Here is a 282-nt window from a genome sequence, read left to right as displayed (position 1 = left end):
TTTCTCCTACACTCTCTTCTATTTCCACAGAAACAGGTCGTTCATCTTGTGTGTCCTTTGTTTCTCTATCGTCATCTGCACAAGTATCTTCTTGCGGAGTCACTTGACCGTCTTCCTTAGAAGCCAACATGGAAACTAGAGCGTCATCAGATGATTCTCTTGGAATAGTTTCGGTAGGAAGGATTCCGTCAGCCTGTAACTTGTGCTCTTCCTTTGTTTCTTCTTCATGAGTTTCTTCAACATGCTTTGGAGTCTGGTCATTTAGTGCTGAGATTAAATCAG

General features: G+C 42.2%; 1 protein-coding gene across 1 annotated transcript; it reads right to left on the bottom strand.

Moving 5' to 3' along the window:
* Nucleotides 1–4: 4 nt before the first annotated feature.
* Nucleotides 5–277, bottom strand: LOC109132089 (the record flags this gene model as incomplete). The annotated part of the gene is made up of 1 exon (XM_019243209.1): nt 5–277. A coding segment is annotated over one exon (273 nt), but the record flags the coding sequence as incomplete, so codon positions are not given.
* Between the last annotated feature and the right edge of the window lie 5 nt (nt 278–282).

This window comes from Camelina sativa, unplaced genomic scaffold (assembly GCF_000633955.1).
Source record: "Camelina sativa cultivar DH55 unplaced genomic scaffold, Cs unpScaffold19782, whole genome shotgun sequence".
NCBI lineage: Eukaryota > Viridiplantae > Streptophyta > Magnoliopsida > Brassicales > Brassicaceae > Camelina > Camelina sativa.
Note: the sequence above shows the minus strand (reverse complement) of the source record. Positions and strands in the feature narration are given on the sequence as shown.